The following is a 24,083-nucleotide window of genomic DNA, read 5'->3' as shown; positions in this document are numbered from 1 at the left end:
GGCAAATCCATTTGGCATCTTTTTCCCCCCGATATCCCCAGGATATCAAATGGTCCACCCCTTACTGTTATGTCTGTACGAATTGGACATTATGAAGTTATGTTCAGTAATTCTTTTATACAATACATCATATAAATGTGTAAATTTGTAAAGTTACATGTAAAAAATTTTTTTTTTTCTGGAAGTCATTTTTTTCAATATTTTTTTTTTGTATTTGTGTAAACACTAGTCTTGATGCCAACACTCTGGATGTTAACGTGGTCTCTAACGTGAGTGGAGGTGTAAATCGTAACGATACCGTATAGACTAGGCTAGTACAACACTGCAGCTAGCTGTAGGCTCTTGTAAAGGAGTTTGCCCCGTGTCAAGGGGTCATTCTGTATGCATGCTGGGATAGAATAAAGATGGCGGCGCCCAATGCTCACGCACGTTTTCGTTGAATCTGAGTGAAAGCAAGGTGGTAGAGAGGAACTGCTGATTAAACTGAAGGCTAACATATAACTTTGTAAAATACTAAGATCGCTTAAGCGACAAGTTTGTTACGGTGGAGCGATGGAGTCTGAGATTATTGAAAAGTGTATGGAACGGCTACCCGACGTGTTTGGGGTCCTGCTCGATCCAAACAAAACCATCGTGGATGATACGTGTATAGAAAAACTCCTGGGATGGCTAAAGAAGGTTGTCAATAATGCAGGTAAATAAACGACACTTCAAAAATGTTCATGTTTTGAGATTTATTACCTGGGGTTAAAGTACATGCAAGCAACACGTGAAATATTTTTTGTTGATATCTTCGGATCACCCGGAAGTAGTCATTTTCCCACTTCTTTTTCAGAGTGTCTATTGAGACGCGACGCATCTGAGCAGCATCGATTGATACTGCTATGGATCTATATCTGAGTTATAGATCCATGGTACTGCTGGCACACGGGAAGTGTACGTGGACGCATTTAGAACACTCTCCACTCATAGCAGATGTTACAAATCTGGTACTGCCAGGGAGTCTAACTGTCTATTCATATAGTATTCCTAGACACTACCCGAACACAGACACTTGTATCCCGAGATATGCATCAGAATATGATGAAATATCGATAATATTGACATACACTCTTTCTCTTAAAAGCTTAGCATTTTGGGTGTTTGAGACACACACAATCCTTGTTTGAGACACACTGAATCCTGGTCATAAGAGCTTAGCATTTGACGTTTTATGCTACAATTTACTCTAAAACAGAACACATCAATAGATGCGTTAATAGTCGGAGGCGACTTCTTCAAAGCATCCTGCGTTACACACTGTTACAATTTGATGTGGTGTCACAAACTTCTGGTCTGGTGAACAGAGTAAATTGTTGACATTAACTGTCAAATGCTAAGCATTTATGAACATCAGAAGATGTCGCTTTCAACGGGGAAGAGAGTGCTTGAGCAGTCATTAGACGTCTACCCAAATCAACAGTTTTTGGTGACAATCCCGCTTTCCACTGATATTTTTCATATCTCCTTTTTAACCCCTCTCTTGCTGTGTCTTTTCCTATAGTACGTACGTCCAGTGTCTACATAAAATTTTAAAAAGTGGTGTATGATACGCTCAAACTTCAATGATTCTTCATCCAAATTAAGTGGTACTCTGCCGTGATAGTAGTCCTGCTTGCATACAGAGTAAGTCGTCCCTTCCTTGAGTGAAACGTAAATTGTAGCAGAAAATCCCCAAATGCTTTGAGCTCTTATGACCAGGATTCAGTGTGTTTCGAACATCTGAATTCTGGTCATAAGAGCTTAGCATTTGGGTGTTTTCTGCAAAAATTTATGCTAAAATAGAAGACATCGAGGGTTACGTCAACCACAGCCGACTGTTTGTTTTGTCGCCTCTAACTGACGCATCTTTTGATGTGTCCTGTTGTAGAGTAAATTGTTGCACTAAACGGCAAATGCTAATCTCTTATGACCGACCAGGATTGTGTGTGTCTCAAACAAGGATTGTGTGTGTCTCAAACACCCAAATGCTAAGCTTTTATGACAAAGAGTATATAATATTCACATATTATTGGCCAAATATGTCTATATTATCGATATTTTATCATATTCTGAAACCCATCTCAGGACAAAAAACGTCTGTAAACCAGAAGCTGAAGTAGGCACCTATATTATCTTACACAAAAACATCATACTTTTGAAATATATTGCCTACAGTAGAGAGCTTAGTGCTTGCTGACAGATTTATTCTTTGCCATCAAACATGATGTGTATCTCACCTAGTCTTGCTTATAAATCATATGGAGCAAGTTGGAATTCAATTCTGTCACTTTCTGTCTAGAACATACTCTGTCTGAAAGCAGGACTATCACCTCACCACATTTTTGAGGGTGATGAATAATTTTAATTTAACACATTTTTTTCGGTGATACATAATGTTAACATATATTACACATATTTTTCTAATACATTGGACTGATGTCTTTGTTTTGGTTGCCCCTTCCCCACCATTTCTGTACACCTCAAAGGATTTCACTATAACTCCACACATCTCTGTCTCACAAAAGAGGCACATTGAACTAAAAAAGTTCATTGAACCAAATTAGAGGAATATCTGGTATAAAAACGTATGAAAGGAAACAGTTTTTATTCAAACTGTTACAGTATTTCTCTATTGCTTTTATAACACCTACAGGAACTAGACCTCTGTTGACCAATGAGAAGAGTGGACTGAAATTATTCCTTCACAGAATTGCAACATCTGTTTGTGAACCACACACATTGGCTTTTGGTTTAAAAGTCATCAAGTTGTTATGTAATCATCCAATCACAGAGGAGGATTCAGAAAACCAGGCATCTTCAACCAATCAGATATCAGTGACTTGGGATGACATCATACTTACTGTCCTGAGGAGAGCTAAAGATGATTTGGAGTATTGGGATGATGCCTCAGTGAGATTTGCATGGTTTGATACTGTTGATGCCATGGTAACCAGCTCCCACAGTATCATCTATCAAATAGGTAAATATTCTCACACTTTGTATTGCGCATTTTAACAGGTTGGTGTTCACCCCATGAAAATAATGGTACAGCCTGAAATATTTGCATATTCAAAGCAAGGTTAATTTATCCCTACCGTTTCCAACAATTAATATCATATTGGGGAAGAGGCATCAGAATTCTTCCCAGATATATGAGTACTAGGTTCTATTCCGCCAATACGAACTTCTTTTTCAATTTTCTTTCTGAATATACAGCCGGAAAATACTTGTGACCTGAGTGTTTTGTCACTACTCATCTAGTGACTCATAGTGACAAAGTCCCCTTAGGTCACTCATAATTTTCCTTGGCTGAATGAAGACAAATAGTAGGGACTAACATCTAATTGCCCCTCACAGTATTTGATGATGAATATAGTACAAAGTAAACATTTGAGACAGCAAAAAAATTGACATTCCCTTCCAAATATTTTTTTGACTCTATATAAGAGTAGAAATATTACTTAGATATTACTCATATTCTGTATCTGAATGCTCTATCCATTTCGTTAATTACTCTGTGTATAAATGTTACAGTGTGAAACTTGAGAAATAAAGACAGTGTTAACTGCAAAACCGGAGAACATTATTAAACCCAGGCCAGCCAGAGGGGGTTTTGAGTAATTTGACACACATTTTTTGGACCTGACCCACAATTTTTGAAGTGACAAGTCATAGTCATGACCCACACTAAAATTGTATGCAAATATGTTTAGCAACATGACCACGCCTATAGCAACAGCCAAATGGTCGCATATATTGCATAGATAACAACAGGGTTGGATAGGCAACTGCATAATCATTCAGCAAATATCTAGCATGGATCAGCATGTGGGTAAAATATTTTTAAAAAACTGTACAGTTGTGCTACAACGCCATTGGCGCTTTCTTTTATAATGTCCCCAAAAAATTTATAATGACCCAGAAAAATGAAAGTCTCGGGACACTATGTCCCACTCTTTCAAAAGGCTGGCTGCAACACTGAGGCAATAACATCAGAAAATCATAACTGACATATCCTGTGTATTTTCATGTGATGGTTCAATAATACTTCAGATTAAGTCGTGTATACCATACCTAACATATATTATCAAATTGACTTCAGCTATTGTACTAGTGTGTGAAAATTTTCATTCTGTAATACAATATACACAAAATGATGTCTTTTGTCTATTGTTGGGTAAATTCTGTGAATGTAAATACCCGTTGGTGTTTTGCTGTCCTGCTTTTTGTCCAATAGATAGAATCATAGGCAGTGGAGGGGCCTCCACTGTCTATGATAGAATGTATTGTTACAATCAATAAAGGCCATATTGTGATGATCCCTGTATATAAGAGGATCATGATAAAGAGATTACAACATTGAAATAGCTGTGTAGCACTGTAAGGCTTACTTTTGTGTTATGTTTTTACTGACGATATGAGAATTACTGTTTTATTCAACAGAGATTGTTGATGCTGCCATTGCTTGTCTGACGGATAAGAGTATGTTTGTAACAGCTGCCGCCCAAGGTGTCCTGGTTAGTGTCATCATTGAAACATACAAAACGGATGATGCGGCCAGGGATAATGGACCAGGAGGGAAAGAAATTGATGACCATTCCGAGGGAAATGGACACACAAATGATGCCTGTGAAAATGCATACAGTAAAAATAGTATGCAAGCTGTACATGATGATAAAATGACTATAAAATGTGAATATTTATCATCAGCTTACAAACAAGTAAAGAAATCTCTAGAAGAAATTTTAGTAGTTAGACAGACAACCTCACTAAAACAGAAACATGACTTGGTAATATCAGTGATGCAGCTATTCAAGAAATTGTTTGAAGTGGATGCATCGGTTGGAAGTTTGGTTTCTATGGCGACTGATGTAGTATCTCACTGTAGTGAAATGATTGAAAATGACTGCAGTGATGAAATCTCGTACATCATAGAATTATTCATGGTCATGCTCCAAAAAACAAGGCAAGTTATTCAAATTGTTCAAAAAAAAAATTTTCTTAGATTTTATGTTAGAGGGAGATAATAAAAAAAACACAGGATGTGTTTTCTAAAGGAAAGTGATTTATTTTTAAAAAATGCAGGTAATGAACTTGAAGTCAAAGAAAGTTTGATATGTCTCACAAACTACTGTATCGTGAGACTGGGTACTAAAAGATTAACCAATACACACAACATAACACAATTAAACACCAGTACTCTAATATAAGCTGGGAGCTGTTATGGTATATATACCATATACTAGTATATAAACCTTACTGACTGAAAGTAAAGGTATTTTCTTTGTGTCCAGTCCAAGTTTTCCTTATGCCAGTGTCTTGAAATGTCTAGAAACTGTACTTTCATCATCTCCATGATGTCATTGTGTTGAAATGTCTAGAAATTGTACTTTCACCATCTCCATGATGTCATGTACATGATTACAATTATATAGCCAGAGATGTCCTCACTGGGAAAAAAAACAGTGCTGAGTATTGTGTAGGTATGAAAATAGTAACAAATGATAAGATAAGATGTACATTTAATATCCACAAAAACATCGAGGTTTAGGTTTGGCATCAGGCAACACATGAAAATGAATACAAGGTAATAAAAAATGGAACACAAAACATAATATTATATAAAATAATATACAAAAATTAAAATGCATGACTGGCGAATAACATTGATGAATTAAAAATGAAAACATTACAAATTATGGTTACTACATAACATAGATTTTTACAATTTTTACAGCAAATAATACCCGGTAGTAATAAATATAATATTCTGATAATAAAAATACATGATATGCATATGTATTTGGGGTCCACATTTATAGTCTGTGTGGACTGCCTGACTTTTGTCAAAGTTGAATAAATGAATAAATAAATATATATGATATACATACATGATACATGTGTGTGTGTGTATGTGTGTGTATATATATAATGTTTTCATACATGTATATATACGTATACATACATGATACGTATGTGTATATATATATGTAATGTTTTCATATATATATAAACATATATATATACATATATATATATATATATATATATATATATATATATATATATATATATATATATATATATATATATATATATATATATATATATATATATACATACATATATATGTACATGTATGTATATGTATATATATATATATATATATATATATATATATATATATATATATATAATAAGGGTCATTTGTTGCTTCTTGATCTGGTGATCATCAAATAATGATGCAACTCAAGGTCTTACTTCATATAAAGTATTAGTGATGGGGTTCTTCAAGAAAGACATTGATAGGTGGATGATTCTACTTCTTTGGGGTTTTCTGATATATATAATATATATATATATATACACACACATACTTTGTATAAAGAGAGACACAATTTTTTCCGAAAGATATTTGATACTAGAAAGAATTAAAAATAAATGCAATTTTTAATTAAATGATGACTAGAAATACCCCCCCCCCCCCCAACCTTTCCTTGTTTTCTTTCATGTGATAATTGTCTTTTATTTTTTCTGAATCAGCCTGGATTCCATGGAGAAGTGGTTGAAGATCGACGTGTTGATCAAAATGGTAACGTCACTGCTTGAAAAGGGGTCAATCAATGTAGCTTTGAGATTAGCAACAGCTCTGTCATGCAAACAACCAATCAAAGAGTAAGTTATATATAATATATGTATCAAACATAACCTTTGCCTAACCAGTCATCAACGTTCTTACAAAAGTAATATAGTATGTCTGTAATAAACAGTAAATAAAAACAGACCTTGATGTACTTTTGGTGTCAAGGGCAAATTCATGCTGTGGCCATTTCAAAGCCATTGCTACTTCAAAATCATGTTATGACCACTTCAAAGTCATGCCATGGCCACTTCAAAGTCATGGCCACTTCAAAGTCATGGCCACTTCAAAGGTGATGTACAAAAGTTCATTTTACAACTAAATGAAGGTCATTATTTTATTTTTATGGTTATTTCAGCAATATGCCTGGGAGGACTGTAAGAGGTGAGCATATGGGGATGACAATAATCACATTAGAGAGGTATATATGTTTGCTTAATAGACTAAATCAGCATATATTTGAGACAGCTGTGTCATCATTTGAGTACACATTTGGCATTTTGGTGTAAATTTACAACTATACAACCACTCGAAGTGATAGTCAGTTGTGAAACACTTTGTACAGCATGTTATTTGTGTGTCAGCTGTAATGTAGGGTTAGAATTTAAGGTTACATTTGAATGACAAGTTTCATTGATGTATTTGATAAGTTCAGAAATGGATGAGGGTATGGGACAGTAAGCAGTCTGACAGTGACAGTGGGAACTCTGATAACCAAAGTGAGATCTGATAATACTTGCATAGATTCCCATACATTTTACCATCATTTCTGTGGGAACTCCAATAAATACTTACCAGGAACTCAGGTAGATTTTACCAAACCCCACTACAGAAAACAGATACACTCTGTCTATTGATAATGGTGTTAACTTTAAGGGTACAAAGGGTACAAAAATGTTAAACTCAGTTGACTCTGCCCAGTGGTTCCAGCTATTCATGTTTTTGGTGATTATGTTTCCATAGTAACCAGTGACTAACTAAGACACATATTCACACTTTTTAGCTGCCAATGGGCACCACCCAGATGGGGCTATAGGAATAACCCACATACGTACATACGTCTGTGGACAGCCATATCTCTGACACCCATGAGACAATTTCAACCAAATCTGGCACAAAATTCAGGAAAATTTTGACTGCCATGGCAGTGCCATCATTTAATTCTGCCAACCGGTGTATGTACTTGACTACTGGCTAAATTTGTGAATCAGCTAAACTCAGGAATTGTAGCCAAGTGTAGCAGAGCCACAGACATAGACCAATTGCATTCTCTGATTGAGTTTGACTATTAATGTATTCGTACATCCATAATTAGGCCCATGTCAAACACTGCAATTTGAGTATTTTTGTAGCCTGTTTACGTTTACATTGTGATCTGTAATTTTGACAGCTTTGCTGTCTTTCTAACCACTTGTAATGCTAGTAATGGCAACCAATTAATTTAGCCACACCCCCAATGACAGTTATCAGCGTAATGCTAACGATGGCAACATATTAATTTAGCCACACCACCAATGATAGTTATCAGCATGCCTGTTTGTAGATATTTACATAATATTCACAGTATGTAAATTTTGTTACTCTTGAGCTCATCTCAACAAGGGCAAATTTACATATTGACTTCATTTAAATATAGTCAATTAGGCTGACATACGTTATCACTCCCCATTTTGACCAATCAGTTTGAGTGTTCATTTACATAATGACTTCATTTGAATATAGTCAATTAGGTTAATGTACATTATCACTCACCATCGTGACCAATCAGTTTGGGAGAATGTAAGAAATTGGTAAGAAGTATGTCCATTTCAATCTAGTCTGTTTACATCGCGATGTGTGATTTTGCTTCATTGTCTCACTAACCGCTTGTAATGCTAGTAAGCCAAACAATTAATCTGGGACCAGTAATGAACTGTATTTTTAGTGGTCTGAGAATTAGTTAAGCCATGCCCCAGTTGCAGTTACCAGCATGCCTGCTTGTTGTAAATATTTATATAATATATAAAAATTATGTCACTGGTGTGTTCAACTCAATGAGGGCACATTTACATTATTGCCTTCATTTGAATAGTCCAATTTCGCTGATGTACATTATCACTCCCCATTGTGACCAATCAGTTTGAATGTGGTTTTCCAACCATTCAGTTTGACTAAAGATTTTCAAACCACATTAATCATTTGCTGTTGTTAGCATTACAAACAGTTAGTGAGATGTGAAGCAAAAACACAGAGTGTGATGTAAACGGGCTAGTGTATTTGAACAAATTCTGTCAACATGGACATGTCGAACACTAAACCCACCACACAAATTCCAATGTTGTAGTATGTTAACTGTCTTATAGATTATTTGAAGTAGTGACATCACCAATCCAAATCATTCTTGGGGAGAGAACACCAGACAGTTTGCCTTCAAGTTATAATATGTTGCTGGAGACATTATCATCAAGAAGTGGTTGCATTAGTTTAATCTACCAGTCCTTGAATGCTGTCAGAGATGTCTTATTAAAGGTATGTAGTATGTATAGGGGAATGTGAACAACTTACAAGTTGACTATGTAGAGATAGAAGGATTTCAACTGATGTTTCTGGTATGTGGTAGTTGTCGGAGGATTGACAATCCGGTGGGGGTACTCACATAGTAAGGGTATTTACATATATATCATGATTTTGACCCCCTTTTTTGACTAATGTAGACTTTTGATCCTTGATTTTTTTAAGCATTCTGTAGAGGTTTTATATTACCCTCTCTGAAGTTTAAAAGTTGCTGATTGTCAATTTTTTATCAAATGTTTTGAAAACATTTCCAGGTTGCCAATTTCCAAATTTTTTTGAGATTTTTGTCTTCTTTTTTGTGGCAGAATGTAGTCATAGGACCCTTACATTCTGGTGGAAATGTAGACTGTTGACCCCTGGTGTTTGAAAGATTTTGTAGCATGTATGTTTGTAATTTGAATCTGCCAGGGTACAACATTACCCATTACTCTTAGTACATTTTGAAAATGTCCATATAGTATTTGTTCACAAAAACCATGCATGACAATTTTTGATTAGTACTTATTTTCCACATTTTTACACAAAATTGTCAACAACACATATTTGGCCGCCATCTTGTTTTTGGTGAAGTGTTGGCCACCGTTTTGGTTTTGGTGGAGAGTTGTAGCCAAGTGTTCTCCACAGATGAAAAAATTAAGGGGATGGCTAACTTACAAAAAATATTAGCATCTAATTTGCATATATTTACATACATTTGCAAGCAGTATATTATACACTAGCCACTTAGCCTTTCTGAAATACTGTTTAGTAATAAAAATATTCATCACAGTTGTCATAGAGATAGTCTCTGAGTCTGATTGCCACACCCACATACTGTTGAGAACAGATTTAGAGAAGAACATTGTAATTTTCAATTCAACATCGTATTACAGGTGACAACTTTATCATTTCTTATTACTTTTCCCATCTCCAGAATCTTGAAAGCATTGCAAAGTCTCAAATATCTGATTCAGTATGTAAACTTCTTGAAATCAGCAGCACTGACAACCCAAATAACATTCCAACAAGATTTGCTATAAATATTGTCAACAGCAGTAAACTGACTAAAGCTATTCTAGATCTTGTTGTCTGTAATGAGATCATTCTAGGTGAGTAACACAATGTCTTCATCTGTGAAGCCTTCACTGTGTTCTATTAGATTTGTCTTTTTACTAACCTCACTTGTCAAAATCATTCAATACCTTACATCATGTTGAAACTATGTATTAGCATTAAACAAAGAAATACACCTGAAGTGTTGAATTTGTAATTGTAAAAGTCACAGTGAGTATACCACAAAACACATACTACTCTCTTTACTGTGCCTGCAGAGGACTAGAAGCTTCTTTCATGTGTTTGTGGTACAGAAGTTGTTTTAGTGGCTAGAAAGTAGAAATAGTGAGTTTTTACATGATATCTCAATGCTAGTCAAATTGAATTTGGTTATGAAATAAAGTGACATACAGGCATGCACACCACCTAGACTCATGTAACCTTTGTGCAAAGTTTGCACAAGATCAGCCAGTGAATAGAAGACATTGATGTTTGAAAGTTTGCACAGACAGACAGACAGACAGACAGACAGACAGACAGACGGACGGACGGATGGGCCGACAGATCAAAGAACTCATTCCTATAGCTCCATTGTAGTTGGTGTGTGTGAGTATGTTGGGTGACTGGTGTTCATAAATTGATTCAATTAAATAAATGAATAAAGGGATTGCCTTTAGGTAAATCTTGTCAAACTGTTAGAAATAAAATACCCACCTACTCACGAACTGAATACCCACCTACTCACAAACAGAGTCAAACAGCTCTTCAATATCACCATAGATCTTGTCTCGGGTTTTATCTAAACTTTACCCATTGAAAATTGATGATGTTTTCATGCAATTCAGAGTAATTCTTCTTGAATGTTTCATTTCTTAGGAGCTTTGGTGTTCTCCCAGTAGAGAAATCAACTACTTCAACTGTATGTTTGATTTATGTCGTTTCATTTCACAGGGGGTAGCAGTGCCAGGATGATTTGTGAAGTTTCAATCAAGCTGCTAGATAATCCGCAGTCTGAATGTACGGTAAGTTGATAGGGATGGTCAATAATGATGTCGTAAATATAGAATCTCATTCAGCTTCTGAGTCAATATGTGGCACACAAGTCATGTCTTTATTAATGCTGATTGAGTGATAGCAGTTTTTAGTGTCTGCCAGTATTGTCGTCTTTGTAATGACGGCTCCCAAATGTGTTTTGATACCCTGACTGTTATCGGTTAAAGTTCTTAATGTTCTTTGGTACCTTGGCTGTTATTGGTCAAATCCTCAATATTTGATACCATAGTTGTTATTGGTCAAATCCCTAATGGCTTTTGATATCTTGACTATTATTGGTGGAATCCCTATGTGATTTGATAACTTTGCTATTATTCTTGAAAGACTTCACTGACCTTAATCTTATTGAGATGAATGGAGGTCAAACTTAAGATGTCTTTAACAGTTAGTTTGAAGATAAGCCAGAAATAGTCATTTGAAATGTGCACTTAGAGCCCGTGAAATAAATCAACCTATATTTGTAAGTTTCATCAAAAACTGTTTTCCTAAAATATTTCTTGATACGTATTAATAATTCTGTGTTTATACTTCATGGCAATAAATAAATACCAGTAATTGTGTGTCGGTCAATTTTAAAAATACGGTGCAGCTTTTCTGTTTGATACAACCATGCAGAAACCGGACATGCTACACTTTAAGATATCAAGATTGAATGAGTACAGTTTCTTGCTACATTTTGTGTTAAGTGAAATGATTACACATGCCAACATACAGACATCAAATGAACACCACAAAGGACATTTTACATGTCCTCTATCGGGTGTTTGATACTAAGAAAAACATTGGTGCCTGAATCATGAATGTCTGCATGGAGTTGCAATACATTTAAATGGTTTATTAGCACAACTGAACTGACAAGGTTCAGTAGTGCTATAGGCATGGCAAAGTGTCTGTCTGTCTACCTGTGTGTGTGTGTGTGTGTGTGTGTGTGTGTGTGTGTGTGTGTGTGTGTGTGTGTAAACAACTTAAAGTACAAAACTGATGGACCAATTGTCATGAAATTTGGTGGGTGTATTACCTTGGGTGTCTAGTTGTGAAATTGTTCAAATCAAAATGATCTTACAATGGATGTGTGATTTGATTTAAAAAATGTGATTTTTCGTCAAAAAACTTTAATAAACTACTCGGCAGATCGGTCTGAAATTTGGTGGGAACATTCTTAGATAAAGATGGATGCAAATATGCCTGGCAACAGGACCACGCCCATGGCAATGGCTAAATGATGGAGAACAAAACAAAACAACTATGTTAAATAACCAATTATTGTCACTGTTGTGGTATATTAAATGAGAAACAGTACCACATAGAACAAAACAATGACATATTGTATGTCAAATTAACAATCATTGTAACTACTGTGGTATATTAGAATGAAATTAGAAAAACATTGTATGGAACAAAAAAAACATCTGCTGACAATTTGTATGTATTGTTGGCATTCCCTACAGGGTAAGGAAAACAATTTGATGTCAGAGAGCAACAAACCTCCGCTATGAAAATAATCCTGAATCATAACTCCTGCTGCCATAATATTGCATATTGTTTCTGGATTCCCAATCCTCTACCTGTAAGCTTGGTAAAAGGATGTGAACCAAGTAAAACATCAGATACACTCTGGCAACGTGTTGCTATATATTTTGTATGCAATATGCGGTGTGACCTTTCATTTTATCATTTCTTAAATTACACATCTGTACATATTTATTACACAGTCATGTGTCTGATTCCCATGCCTGAAATTTGAAGTGGTACAGTTTGTAACCAAAGCTCTTGCGGATAAGTCAATGTTAAAAAAAATATATACTTGCGTAATATGTACATCAAACTTTAAATCAAGTAGAAAATGGATCTATTGATGGACTAGTATCATCTTACAGTGCTGAAAGGCAGTACGTATATATACTTCTCTTTAGGAGTGTCTTGCCAGTAATGGACCTTGGTTTCCCATGCTGTCTGTGTCTTCCTGTGCACTTAACTACCATTTAAGTTATAGTTGAGTTTTGGCAAGGATGTTGGGTGCTCATTTACTACAGTAATAGTATTATTCAATGTACAATCAATAAATTGCATCGTCAATTCTCGTCGGAATTCCAGATGGCACAGTGTGCTTGTTTTAAATGATTTAATAAGTTTCAATGGAAATTGGAATGAAATAAGTGGCAGACAACAGACAACCCCCCCCCCCCCAAAAAAAAAAAAAAAAAAAAAATTAAAAATAAAGAAGAGAAAAAACAATGGATGAATTAACATAAACGAATTACGAGGATGCATTCATATAATAACACTAAATTAAAGGGATACAGTCTGTAACCATAAAATTTTATCATTTTTGTTCCATACTAACATCTATTTACGATATTCCATTTGCTAAATCATATAACATTAATATTGTGTAATGTTTTGGGTACCAATAAATCCAGACAACAATTTCCTCGGTTTCCATGCTTCTTTGCACATATTTTTACCATTGTGTATTGTACATTGTGTTGACTTAGTTTTGCCTATAAATAAATTTTAGGGTGACTGCATGATTATGTATGTTGTTTGACTTTAGTTGAATCATAGACCCAGGGTCTATGGTTGAATGTGGGACCTCAGTGACAGACTTTGCACATCCCACTGAGGTGCGAAACTAATCAAAGCTGCGTTTATACTGGTTTTTTTACTACTTGAAGGTTTCCATGCACTCAAACATACCTTCAAGAGCACCTTGATAGAAACACTAAATTGTAGAAAAATTGATAGTACTGCAAGTCTGTGTGAATCACTTCATGTTTACACATCGCAAAAGTTTTGCATTTAAATTTCTACCACAATTTCATAATTTGTAGACATTATGTATGTATCAGTCATTTTTGTTTGTCCTTATTGACAGGTAGTGAACAAAGCCCTCACAGCTATAGTTTCAATCCTTCAAATCTGCTACAAGTCTCAACTAGATACAGAACACGATGATACTCCGTGTCAAGCCAAGAAGCCAAGACTTGACTCAAGTGATCAAATTCTATCAGCTAGCTTTGCCAACGTTTTACAAAAACGATCCTACGACAGCAGATGGGAAATCCGGGATTCCATTCTTAATTTTATGGAGGAAATCATTAGGAGATTTCCAGGTAAATTCTAATTCAAGCTTTTGTATCTTCTACTAAAAAAATCTGAAGCACTAATAACTAGACTCATGGTGGTACTTGGGCATGTTGCCAAGCAACGGTGTATCAATTTCTATTACTGATAATATAACTTGTAACATTGTATGTACAGTGTTAAAAGTGCACAGCCATTAACGCATCTCAAATTTCAGCACCATCATGTCGATTTCACAAAAGGCCAGATGTTAAATAAAATCCTTACAATGTTGCTACCAATTTCTTCCTTAGGGAATGCCTTCATTATGGTTTGGCTGATTGAACATAAATTGTATATGCTGCCTTGGGAGAAAGTGAGAGATAGCGAGAGTTATGTAAGAGCATCAGCATTGCAAGCCTTATCTGGGCTATCTCTCTATGATGGATTGTGGCAGGCGTTCCTCACTACAACTGGAATAACACAGGTATTGTGTCAGCTAGATTTCTATTCACCATTCAACACCAAACAACAAATAAAATGATTTAAGAGATTAGTGAGATACATTATTTCACTTTGATACAACTGCTGACATCAGACTGTTGACGAATGGAACCTGTTATAAACAGGAAAAGTAAACACACAAACTGGATTAATTTAACACTCGGCTCAGCATGTTGGAACAACATGGTTTGATGAGAACAGTTTAATGGCCTCTTTATGTGTACATGTAATGCCAGCAGGGGAACTGGAAATTTGCTTGTGAATGTGAATTAGTATGTAAAGTGGCCATAAATCTGTTCTTATCAAATGACGGAATGTAACACAAGTCTCTGCACTTCCAAAATACTGAGCCAAGTGTTATTAATCCAATTTAGTGGCCTACTTTCCCTGTTTGTAACAAGGTTCTGTTGTCCATGGTCTGATGATGGCAGTTGTACATCTTTTGTGTATGTGTTTGATGCTCTTTGCATACCATTATGCATACATTTATACACAGAGCAAGGGACAGATTTGCTGACCCAAACATCCCTAGCTAAAGATTTTGTTTATTGTTTGCAAATCCATTTAAGATTTTGAAGGTCATCATTATTGCAAATCAAATGGTGTATTTTAATCTTCTCTCTACCAGGGGAGTAAGGGTCAGTATGCAACAAGTTTTGCTTCAGTGAGTACCTTTTAATTATGCAGCAAAACTATGCCAAAATATGTAGAAACTCAGAGCTTGTGCCCCTTGTTAAATATTCTATACTGTCATGCAAATTAATTGCACCTGTCATTATATGTGCACAACAGACATCTGGCTAGAGTAAGAGTGATTTTTAGAGACTAAGGTGAATTATATCCTCTTATTTTGGGATTTTATTTTCTGACTATATTTCAGGAATATGTTGTCCAAGCAGTGATTGACATTCTTTTACATGATGATGAAGGATTTGCAAGGAGAGCTGCTGTCAGTGCTGTTGTACTTTGGTTTTCTCAACATCAGGGTATCAGAACACTAACACTTGCTAAGCAACCACAACAGGAAAGCCATGAAGGGTGTGGAGATGAACAAAACTTGGATTCTAGTATTGCAGGTGATGAGGGCAGTAGCACAAAAACTGACTACAGCCGTGCACATGACCAAGTTGAAGTAGATGCAGATATTGATAACAAAGAACAAACTGTAGGTGAAAATATTACAGACAGTGCAATCAAAGGGGTATGTGAAAACATTCAAGACGACAAAACAGCAGTATTTGATGCTATGATTCAAGCAAGCAGGGATTTTGATTTTGAAGTCAAGTTGTCAGTCATAGATTTCTGGGAGAATGTCTTCAAGCATTTTAATCCTGGGTATCAAAGTAGTACAGAGCCCTGTATGCCGGATTACATGAAGGCAGTGTCAAATATACAACCCAAGATATGTAGTCAGGATGTGGCGGTGTGTGGTGTTCAGGAAGTATGCAAGACACAGTGTCTGAAAACACTCCAGGCTATGCTAGATGACTACGACAGAATTGTGTCAGAAAAGACGTGCAAGATTCTTATCAACATAAAGCACTATATCACAACAAATATACCAGACATTAATGCATTGTTACAGCATCAAATTGACGATACTACTCACAAAGATTTGAAAAATTTCAGAGATTTCATACTTTCAAATGACTTCAATGCAATGTTGAAAGAAAAAGAAAGAAGCACTGATATGTATGAACAAAATCCATTGTCACTCTTGGAGGACATTTTATCATGTGTTGATGACAATGAAGACAACCTGTTAGATTGTTACTGATGTATGCCCTCTTGTGTTGAGATGTACAAAATCTTTTGTTTGTTTGTTGTAACTGAAGAAATAAAGATTATATAATGGTATTAAATATGTATACTTTATTTTTATTTAGTAAATATCCGCAGAACAAATTATTGAGCAATGCACAAAAACATGGTGCAATATTGGTATATTTGGAGAAATTACAACATTTTCAAATTTTTTACAGTATTTTTTAACAGTCCATTCATTCAATCAAACAGAAAGTCATTCTAGAAAAGGGAGGTGTGGAGGTAGCTATGTACTGCTTTCACATGTTGGATAGCACAGCTAAATGGTCGATTTCAAGACACTCAAATCCATACAAGGGGTTCAACAGACACAAGCAAGTTAGTTGAATTTTTATCATAAACCTCTTTTTCTCCGCTCTTAAGCAAGTGATGTTCCTTTTGGAGCAGTAGGTCCTTACCCGTACGATCTCCGAACTGTGAACGTACGTATGTATATTTAATTAATTTTAATGAATGAAATTTATAAAAACGACCTAGGACAATAAATTTGAGAACAGTACTATTACAAAGTAAGTGCGGAGTCAGTTAGCAGTGAAACTTGTCTCTTAAAAACCTCACCATTATGATGTACACAGATTTACAAGTATTTCAAAATATGAATGAACTCAGTTAATAATTTGAAAGGCATTGCTGGTTTTACATTGGTCATTTCACCCTGCAATTAGTTAATTAGACTCAAAACCATTCCAAATATCACTACACACAGTCTATATCAATAAATAAAAACAACTTTGTGTGCCTTGTTTGTTTCTAAAAGTGTTGGCCAAGTGTTTTCTCTTATCTATGCTGATTGATAAAAAGAAGACTTGTCAGCATTCAAATTCTATCTGTATCACAACATTAGTCAAAAACAACACATTTTTGGTCTGGGTTTGGCACAGAATGAGACCCTGGGACAACAACGCTTTATATATTTTGGTGCAAAATAAACTAAATTCACATTATGTTTACAATTTACAGTTCACTAATTGCCTTTGATATCTTTGGCCATTTTGTTGAGAGCACTGCCTGCTTTGAACCATGCAATCTGAGTCTCATTCATTGAGTGGTTTAGCTTGACGCGATGTTCCTTGCCATTCTTCTGTTTGATGACACACACCAATTGCTGAAATGAAAAAAAAGTTAGAAATACATATTAATCTAACAGAATTATGCAACATTTACTGATTCAGTAAAGAGCACGCACAACATCAATGCTTTGATACGTGTTTATGGTCAATGTTAGATTAGATTCAAATTTGGATATGAAACATGGGTGTCTGGCAGAGCTATAGAAAAAGGTCCTTAACAAAGTAATGACAGAATCCCATGATGCAAGAGTACAAGTGTGGTGTACTCGGGATATTTGCACAAGTGCTTGCAGTGTTCTCTGCAGCAGTACTTTCATGACTGTCGTGAAAGTGCACAAGTGCAAATACCCCTGAGTACCAATACTGGAACTCATTCAGAATGGAATTCTGTTATTATTACATATGTTTATTGGAAACAGCAAATTTCCGTAAAATTGATACAGTGCAATTGCGTGCTCATTTGCATACAGGTACGCAATAATGTTTTCGGTATTCCACTGCAGCACAAGTAATCTCTGGTACATATGTACTAACACTCCTATTTACAATCTTTCACTCCACTTATTAATATAGTACTAATCCAATACAGGGTTTTTATAATAATCATGCAAAGAATTCTGAAATTTGATTTGCTGTGTTTGATAACTAACCTGTCAAGGGTGCTTGATATTTCATTGTCATGTGGCTAATCCAAAACCACAGGATTCAAACATTGGGGTTTTAGTCATGCAAATAATCTTTGAATTTGATAACTAGAACTAACCTGTCCTGGTGCTAGATTTGTCAGATTCAGAATGGATATTTTACTGTCTGGTTGGACATGTTCATAGTCATGTGGCTCATCAAATGTCAATGGCAACATGCCTTGCTTCTTCAAGTTGGTTTCTGTCATTGAAAAATGGGTAAGTTAGTATCAGAAGTACCGTTCCATTTGTGATATGGCAAAGTTGAAGGCATACACTTCGTGTCTTGTGTAGTTGTAAAAGTTGTAAAAGTTGTCAAAGATCTGATAGCGAAACAAGCTCTGTGGTATTACTGAAATGATGTAGACAGTTGCAAGTGAAGTTTAATTTGTTTGGCTCAAAGTGTCATAGTGCATTTCCTGATCTGACAGAAAATGACTCAACACAAATGCTGCTGTAATACTCTTTCATAGGAAAACAAGTCTCACTGGACACTGGAACCCTTGTGTGGTTCTTTCAACCATACATACATATTCTTCACAACAGTTTAATACTCAAAAAGTGTATAGCTGTAACATTCTGAACACGTGGAACCCTCGGTAAAAGTTACAAATTGTCAATTACCATCCTTATAGCAAGATGACTTTGACGACAATGCCAAAAAAATGTGTTCTGAAATGATATTGATAACGGTCACTCACCATGAATACGTGCAAAACTCTTAACAATGATAGCTCTACCACCAAGATGCCTGGGTTCTAATGCAGCATGTTCACGACTACTGCCCTCACCATAGTTCTCATCACCGACAACAACCCATGGGATCTTGTTTGCCTGTGTCGTTCAAATGGTACAAGACATTGATAAGTGTAAGTTCACCTATGCTAGAGAGATATGTGTCATTTTTTGTGCCTGTATAATTTTACGGTGACGCCTACAAATCTCGATAACTTTGGGTATACTCTAAAGACTTAATACAGAGTATAACATTTATGATGTCATTTCATTGTGATCAACAATATGGTACAATTTTCGGTTATGTTTGCAAAGATAACTTTATTTTCTTAACACATTATCAGGATAAACAAGCTATGTATGTCAAGTACGTTACACCGTCACAATACTAATTCATGTCATGTTTTTCTTTTCAACTTTCCAATGATTTCTAAAACACTCTATTCAAGGCATCCTTGCAATCAATCAATCAATCCATTCATAAATTGACAAGAGTATCAGAATCAATATTGTCAATAGTACTTGATTTATGAGCACACACACTGATTGCTTTGAGAACCTCTCTGTAGACTGTTACCTTATAATATCTGGCTGTGTCTGGTACTGAACCAAATTCGTTGGTCACTTGATTACGGATGTTGTTGGCTTCACCATTCTCTGAATTGATAGCACTGGAAATCAAAAGATGTCAAAAACATTCTTGTATCACTTGAAATAGTCTGACTTGTGTACAATGTAATATTTCATGACACACTACTACCTACATATGCTAAACAATGTATTAATTGATATCAGGCATTCTATAGTCAGAACAGGCTAATGGGTATAAGCAGGTAACACAACTTTCAGTGTTATCATAAATCACACCTACAGTTATATCACTTCCTTTTGGGGGATGGGAAGGGGCATGATGATGAAGCCATTACAAGAATCTCACTAAATTACAAAGGTTATAATGTGCAGGCAATTCAATTTATTACATACAATAACAGTGAATTTGCAATCTTTTGATCTCAGGTTCCCAATGATCCATCCACTGTTTTAACCAGACATAGCTTTCTTTGTCATTTTACACTGTAACATATTCATTCTCACATTCTATGGGGTATATTTTACCAGGGGATCTACACAAATCGAGTGCCTAGAGGCAATTACTAGCTAGGGTCAAATTTACACTAACTACCGATAGACTTACCCAATGAAAAGATTATTTGAGATGTTATCGAGATGTCCTCTGTACTTGAGCCATGGACCTGCAGCACTGATATGATCAGTTGTACATTTACCTTTCACCTGATAGACAATAAAAAATGAGTTTGTTTATTGATTGATTTATATGCCATCCAACAGGCACTGTCCAATAACAGAAGGAAGGTTCAGTGTTAGTGCAGGAGGAAACCGGAGTACCCGGGAAAACCTGCGTTGTTTTGTAACCATCTTCTGTCATACTCGCTTTGCATTGTTAACATTCTTTACAGATTGGTTGCATTTAGACACCAGACATATGTAGTTGAAATAATGTCCTTTTACACACACTGATAAAGATGTGTAGAAATCTGTTTAGTTCAATGCTGTTGAAGCCATCCAGATTTTTTTAAACAATAGAAATGACATTTGTTTCGACTTCACCTACTCACCTTCATGAGTACAGTCATGTCTAATAGATCCTGTCCATTCCATGCATCAAATGGTTCCAGTAGTTGTAAACGGTTACTGCTAGGATCAACATCTACTGCTACACCACTTCCATCCTCAGGTGGATATTGGTATGTTTCTTCACCAGCATCAAAACCCTGTTAGAACCAACAACATTGAATCATCAGAACCCACAACATTGAATCATCAGAACCCTGTCAGAACCCACAACATTGAATCATCAAAACCCTGTTAGAACCCACAACATTGAAATCATCAAAACCCTGTCAGAACCCACAACATTGAAACCATCAGAACCCTGTCAGAACCCACAACATTGAAATCATAACCCACTACATTGAAATCATCAGAACCCTGTCAGATTACAAATGTACAATTGCTAACATTCAACTTCAATCTCTCTGAAGATACAATTTTCCATCTTACATGTAGATATTTGAAGCACACAAATTTGGTGTTAATAGGTGGCAGTACGCCATCTAATACAACACAACATTTCTACTGTTTATCAAAACGATAAAAAAAAAGAGCATTCTTGTAAGTCTTTAAATAAAAGGATAGGGGAACACCAAATTTTGGTAAAAAATTGCTAAGTGTCAGATTCAAATTGGGTCGGCGGATAGTACAAATCATACTAGTTAGGGTTTTGATACCAGAATAGGGATAAGAATAAACACAGGTTAAGACTCTGGCCTCTAACTTTACTTGAAATCCTGAAAAAAGTGACAGTTTGACAGGATAAAATGTCTCAAACTGCTAAAGACTTCACCTTTGACTGGCAAAGACATCAAATTAAAAAGGTTATCACCTTTAATTGACTTTGTTCTGAATCATGTCATTATTTTTTAAGTGTTTGTATAACTTACTTTAGATGGAAGTTCATCACCCCATGGACTTTTGAGTTTAAATGTTTCACCATTAGCTCCCCTCAGTTCATCTGTTTCAGGATTGAATGCTAAATCACCAGCAATGGCTAGAGCTGTTACAATCTGAAATGTAAACACAGTATATAACTTCAACCCTTTCAACTACGTTACTCACATGTTCTACTTTCAAATGATCAGAAATGTTGTGTCTTGTATTGTTTATCATATATATAATGTATTCCAGTATATTGCAAGCAGAAGTGTGTTGTGATGTTGTATGTGTACAGGATTTTCTCAACTAAGTCACTATAGGATAATTTACATTATTATTTTGCTGGGGTTTTAGAGACCTTATGATAGAGAGAAATCTTGTGAAACTTGCACTATATTCCACTATTTACGGTGGGGAAAGACTAGTCATGGAAGTTGGAGATTTAGGTAGATTTCACGTCATCCCCAATATTAACCATACTTCACTAAAAACAACACTGAGAATGATGTATAACCATGGATACACTGAAGCTGGTGAAATAATTATTGTGTTGCCAAGTCAACAGAAACAGGTTTATAAAGATAGTTGATGAAGCTATTTACATGGTCTATTAAATATTATCCTATGGTCTTGTGTACAAGAAAGACCTTCTAACAACATCATCACTAGAGGGAGCTATTTACATGGAGGTCTATTAAGCATTATCCTTTGGTTATGTGTGTCTATAAAAGACTTGTACAAGCAACAACACTAGAGGGCGTTATTACATAAAGGTTTATATCTCTTTACATGCAAGATTTACCAAAAATGTATATGTGTACTAACTACCACACGACTCTGGCTGTTTCATCTAGAAATCAATCCAGCTTATAATGGTGTTAAAGTGGTACAATTCTGAGTATTACCTTATCTCAATGCATGCCTGCCTAGGTTCAAAAACACTTAAAACAGACACAGACACAGACACAGACACAGGCACAGGCACAGGCAGAGACACAGACAGACACAGGCACAGACACAGACAGACACAGGCAGAGACACAGACACAGGCACAGACAGACAGACACAGGCACAGACACAGGCAGACACAGGCACACAGGCACAGGCACACAGACACCGGCACACAGACACAGGCACAGACACAGACACAGACACAGACACAGACACAGACACAGACACGCATGATATTACCACCTGTTCGGTGATGATGGCCTACCTCTGGTGAAGCAACAAAGGCATGTGTAGCTGGGTTGGCATCATTACGACCAGTAAAGTTTCTATTATATGATGTAACGATAGTATTCTTCTCACCCTTCTTCATGTCTTTTCTGTTAAATTGTACCCACAAGTTAAAAGTGAACAAAATGAAGTTATATTATCATAAATAAAGAAAATGCAAGTTCATGGTTTATAATGGTATTATAGCATTCTTTTCTTATGTTATAATATGTTCATGGTATGTTAACAATGAATCAGTAGCAATGTCATGTTAAAGGTAAAAGTGTAAGTATATGATTGACAACGATACTACAGCATTCTTTTCTCACTTTGGTATTTCCTATGGTACAAATTTCAAAATAAATATGTTATATTATGTTAAAAACTGTAATAAAAGTCAATTTTTGCGGAAGGCCACACTTCATAATGTTTATATTATCACACTATTCTTTTCTCTCTTTGTGATATTTCTATAGTTGTACAGCAAGTTGAAAATGAACATCATTATGATGAAAATCTAAAAAAGAAATAACAATCAAAGGTCAATGACATTTTTTTTTCTTCATTCATGATATCTTTCCCATGGTTTAGTGATATTCAAATTCTATGGCATTTGTATTGTAGAAACTGAGGTCTGTTTTTCACTTGAAAACTGAAAATCAAGCATACCTATTCCATTGACCAATGCATGGACCACATGCATTAGCAAGTACTGTAGCACCAAAGTTACGAAGAGCTTCTGCTTGACCATCTCTCTCAATGGTAGCACGAATCTGTTCAGAGCCTGGTGTGACTGTAAATAATGACCTGTGGGTACGAGAAGACAAAGAGTTAACACCTTTCATCAGTTCCATTACAGTAGATATACCACTTCTTCCATTAACTGCCAACTTTACATATCACAGCTACCAATAGTGATAAATACATGTATATTGATGTACACAGGTATTCCTGGATGAATGTCACCTTGGAAGGTACTTTGTACTAGATTGCTGCGGTTAAAATTAAAGGTAAATTTACATTACATAATGTCATGATACCACCCTGTGGGTTTACAGCTGCATTGGCTGATCAGCTCATGACATATCTGCCAAATTTGCAATGATTGTGTGTGTGTGTGTGTGTGTGTGTGTGTGTGTGTGTGTGTGTGTGTGTGTGTGTGTGTGTGTGTGT

At 35.6% G+C, this 24,083-nt stretch overlaps 2 protein-coding genes across 2 annotated transcripts in view; one reads left to right on the top strand and one right to left on the bottom strand.

Moving 5' to 3' along the window:
• Nucleotides 1–416: 416 nt before the first annotated feature.
• On the top strand, nucleotides 417–16,690 carry LOC144435775 (integrator complex assembly factor BRAT1-like). Its single transcript, XM_078124394.1, has 10 exons — nucleotides 417–694; nucleotides 2,675–3,001; nucleotides 4,465–4,987; nucleotides 6,565–6,696; nucleotides 9,004–9,169; nucleotides 10,128–10,302; nucleotides 11,198–11,268; nucleotides 14,175–14,412; nucleotides 14,677–14,849; nucleotides 15,747–16,690. The coding sequence occupies exons 1-10, from the start codon at nucleotides 553–555 to the stop codon at nucleotides 16,641–16,643; spliced, it is 2,844 nt and encodes a 947-aa protein (XP_077980520.1). The 5' UTR covers nucleotides 417–552; the 3' UTR covers nucleotides 16,644–16,690.
• Nucleotides 16,691–16,738: 48 nt separating this feature from the next.
• LOC144435066 (aconitate hydratase, mitochondrial-like) overlaps nucleotides 16,739–24,083 on the bottom strand; it is a 33,164-nt gene continuing 25,819 nt past the window's right edge. The window contains exons 14-22 of the mRNA XM_078123612.1: nucleotides 23,580–23,717; nucleotides 22,909–23,020; nucleotides 21,701–21,823; nucleotides 20,816–20,971; nucleotides 20,374–20,471; nucleotides 19,756–19,849; nucleotides 19,145–19,277; nucleotides 18,524–18,645; nucleotides 16,739–17,795 (exon numbers count right to left, since the gene is read on the bottom strand). Of these exons, the coding sequence (XP_077979738.1) occupies nucleotides 17,655–17,795; nucleotides 18,524–18,645; nucleotides 19,145–19,277; nucleotides 19,756–19,849; nucleotides 20,374–20,471; nucleotides 20,816–20,971; nucleotides 21,701–21,823; nucleotides 22,909–23,020; nucleotides 23,580–23,717 (1,117 nt within the window). The 3' untranslated portion in view covers nucleotides 16,739–17,654. The remainder of the gene's footprint in view (nucleotides 17,796–18,523; nucleotides 18,646–19,144; nucleotides 19,278–19,755; nucleotides 19,850–20,373; nucleotides 20,472–20,815; nucleotides 20,972–21,700; nucleotides 21,824–22,908; nucleotides 23,021–23,579; nucleotides 23,718–24,083) is intronic.

Source organism: Glandiceps talaboti, chromosome 5 (genome assembly GCF_964340395.1).
Source record: "Glandiceps talaboti chromosome 5, keGlaTala1.1, whole genome shotgun sequence".
Classification (NCBI taxonomy): Eukaryota; Metazoa; Hemichordata; class Enteropneusta; family Spengelidae; genus Glandiceps; species Glandiceps talaboti.
This window is presented reverse-complemented; position numbering and strand designations above follow the sequence as displayed.